The sequence below is a fragment of the Lolium rigidum genome, chromosome 6 (genome assembly GCF_022539505.1).
Source record: "Lolium rigidum isolate FL_2022 chromosome 6, APGP_CSIRO_Lrig_0.1, whole genome shotgun sequence".
NCBI lineage: Eukaryota > Viridiplantae > Streptophyta > Magnoliopsida > Poales > Poaceae > Lolium > Lolium rigidum.
In genome coordinates this window covers 321,605,767-321,608,635 of record NC_061513.1, presented here as the reverse complement: position 1 = coordinate 321,608,635, position 2,869 = coordinate 321,605,767, and the positions used below count along the sequence as shown (strand labels likewise).

Below are 2,869 nucleotides of genomic sequence, written 5' to 3'. Positions count from 1 at the left end.
TGGGTCCGGCCTATGTCGAACTAATCAGCAGTCCGTGCACGTACCGACTCAACTCAGTAGGAGCGATGTCAGCGGCGCCGAGGGGACAGATGTCAGCGGCGCGGGGCGCGGAGACCACACCATCCAATATAAGTCCAAGGACTGCACGCCTGGCGTGCAACTGCAATATAGTCTGCTTCCCTTTTTTGGTCGTTATTGCCGATCTCCTTCAGCCGGTTATCCTCAACTTTTGTGTACCACAATATAAGTCTATGCATTTGATAGATATACAAAAAGGATATACATCACACACTGGTACATACATGATACACCGTCTGGCATGTGTATATATCATGACTGAACATATATTACAACACAAACATCCTCTGACAAGCAACAATATTCAAACTACAGCGCCAAACTGCTAACATATCTTTTTTACTACTACCCTTACCCCAGCCATTGTTGAAGACGCACGGAATGACGAACATCACAACTAAATTAAACTGCAGCTGGTAGTAGCATGCATGGGCATGGCTGCATCCATCCCACGACACTGCACTAGCGCTGCTAGGCTAGTTCTTAGGAAGAAGGCAGCGGCGCACGAGGGGCAGCCCGCAGCATGAGGTGCGTCTTCCTGGTCAGGCTCAGCGACACGATCTCGGTCATGTCGAGCTGCTCCACACCATCCGGAAGGCTCCAATCGAACGAGTGCAGGAGCTGCACGAGGGTGAGCTCCATGCTCGCCATGCCGTAGTTGTACCCGGGGCACATCCTCCTCCCGGACCCGAACGGCGTGTACTCGAAGTTGCCGCCGAGGAAGTCCATGCGGCCGGCTCCCTCGAACCTCTCCGGCCTGAACTCCTCCGCGTCCTCCCAGTACCGGGGGTCCCTCATGATCGCCCACGAGTTTATCACCACCCTCGTCTTCGCCGGGATCACGTACCCGTTGATCTCGCAGGCCTCCGCGCTCTCTCGAGGGACCAGGATGCGCGCCGGCGGGTGCAGCCTGAACGTCTCCTTGATCACCAGGCCCAGGTACTTCATCACGCTGCCGCTCGCCCGGAGATCCGCCTCGCTGATGAACTCCTTGTCGCCGAACGCAGCCCTGATCTCGCCTTGCAGCTTCCCCATCACCTTTGGGTTCGCCATCAGCTCCGACATCGCCCATTCCATGGATGTTCCTGATGTCTCTGTCCCACCCGCAAATATGTCCTGTAGAGGCATCAAGTCTTATTTAACTGAACGTTGAGGCGTGAAAATCTTAGTATGAAATTATGTAGTCGTACTAACCAAGATAACTGCTTTGACAGTGGAGCGGGTGATGGGGAACCCAAAGTCTTCGTTCCCCTGGAGGCCCAGGAGAACTTCCACCAGGTTCTTCTCCGACGCGGTTGACCTGCCGCTCTTGAGGATCTGCTCCCTCTCGTTGATGATCTCCTCCAGGATGCCGTCGATGGTGTCACGAACGCCCTCCAGGTTCCTCCTCTGGCCGGTGAGGAAGCTGAGGATCCCCGTGAAACCTGGGAAGAGGTCAGCGATCGAGAAGCCGGTGGAGTAGACGAAGCTGTGCTTGATGGCCGCCACGAAGTCCTCGGCTTTGCTGCTCTTCATGCCGAACGCCGCCCGGGAGACGATGCCGTTGGTCAATTTGTAGATCTTCCTGCTGAGGTCCACCGGCGCCGATGGTCCGGCCGCCCGGATGTCCTCCACGAGGCTCCTCACCTCGTCCTCCCTGATGTCCTGGTACGACCGGATGCGGTCGTTGCTCAGGATCTCCTGGACGCACAGCCTCCGGAGCTTCCGGAAGTAGTCGCCGGGGGTGGAGCAGAAAAGGAGGTCCGTCGAGCCGTACGCCACGATGTCGCCGGCCATGAGCTTCGGCCGGGTGGCGAAGATGGCGTCGTGGGTCTTGAGCACCTCGCGGGCGACCTCCTTGGCGGTGACTACCACCAAGGGCACCTGACCCACGCGGAGGTACATGAGCGGGCCGTGCACGCCGGCCAGGTCGCGCATCGCGCGGTGCGGCAGCGCGTTCACCAGCCGGTGCGCGCTCCCGATCACCGGCAGGTTCAGCGGCCCCGGCGGCAGCCGTTGTCGCCCCTTCAGAAGCTGGACAACCGCGATGGCCAAAACTGACACGGCCAGAGCAGAGCACACGTACACAAGATCGTCGTTCATGGCGGAAAGCATCATGTGTTGTTACCTGTGCTCTTCGGAGCCGTGATGCCAGAGCCTTCTTATAGCCCGACCGGCCGGATGTACGATTGCACGTACGTACAGAGTACAGACCACCTTGTGTACACACGTACGTAGGAATCGGCGACCCGCTGTTCTTGTCGTGACCGTTCACTCTTTCTTATGGGATTTGCTAGTTCTCAGAACTAAGCTTGTGCTCAGTTAATTCCTACACTATTAGATTTGCTTTATGATTTGTGCTAGTTATTAACTCATGTTACAACTGAGATTTAATGATATCATCTGAGAATGAACTTAGTTCCCAGTCGACTGAAAAATAGCCACACCTTTTCTTAAAACTAGCAAGGTACATAACCCATACATGCGGCTAGATTTTTTTACATGTAGTTATATTTGTGTTCTTGGTTATCTACCATATTTATTTTGGGGATATTGCTTTTGGAATATTTGTTTTGTAATGTTATTGTGCCATTTGTTGTGGTAGACATCTTATTAGTAGTAAATAATGTGGAGCTAATACAACTTCTAATTCTTATTTCCAAAAAACAATAATATTTGATTTAATATGCTCATGCATAAATGTTTATATATTCGAATATGCGTCTTTCAATTATGATTGCCGGTTTAATCATTCGAATATGTGTCTTTCAGTCAAATATGTGTAAAATGACAAGCATCTTGTAGTTAGATC

At 52.9% G+C, this 2,869-nt stretch overlaps 1 protein-coding gene across 1 annotated transcript; it reads right to left on the bottom strand.

Moving 5' to 3' along the window:
* Nucleotides 1–561: 561 nt before the first annotated feature.
* On the bottom strand, nt 562–2,160 carry LOC124659253 (premnaspirodiene oxygenase-like). The gene is made up of 2 exons (XM_047197176.1): nt 1,273–2,160; nt 562–1,194 (listed from the first exon to the last, which is right to left on the bottom strand). Exons 1-2 carry the CDS (start codon nt 2,158–2,160, stop codon nt 562–564), a joined length of 1,521 nt encoding a protein of 506 aa, XP_047053132.1.
* Nucleotides 2,161–2,869: the final 709 nt, after the last annotated feature.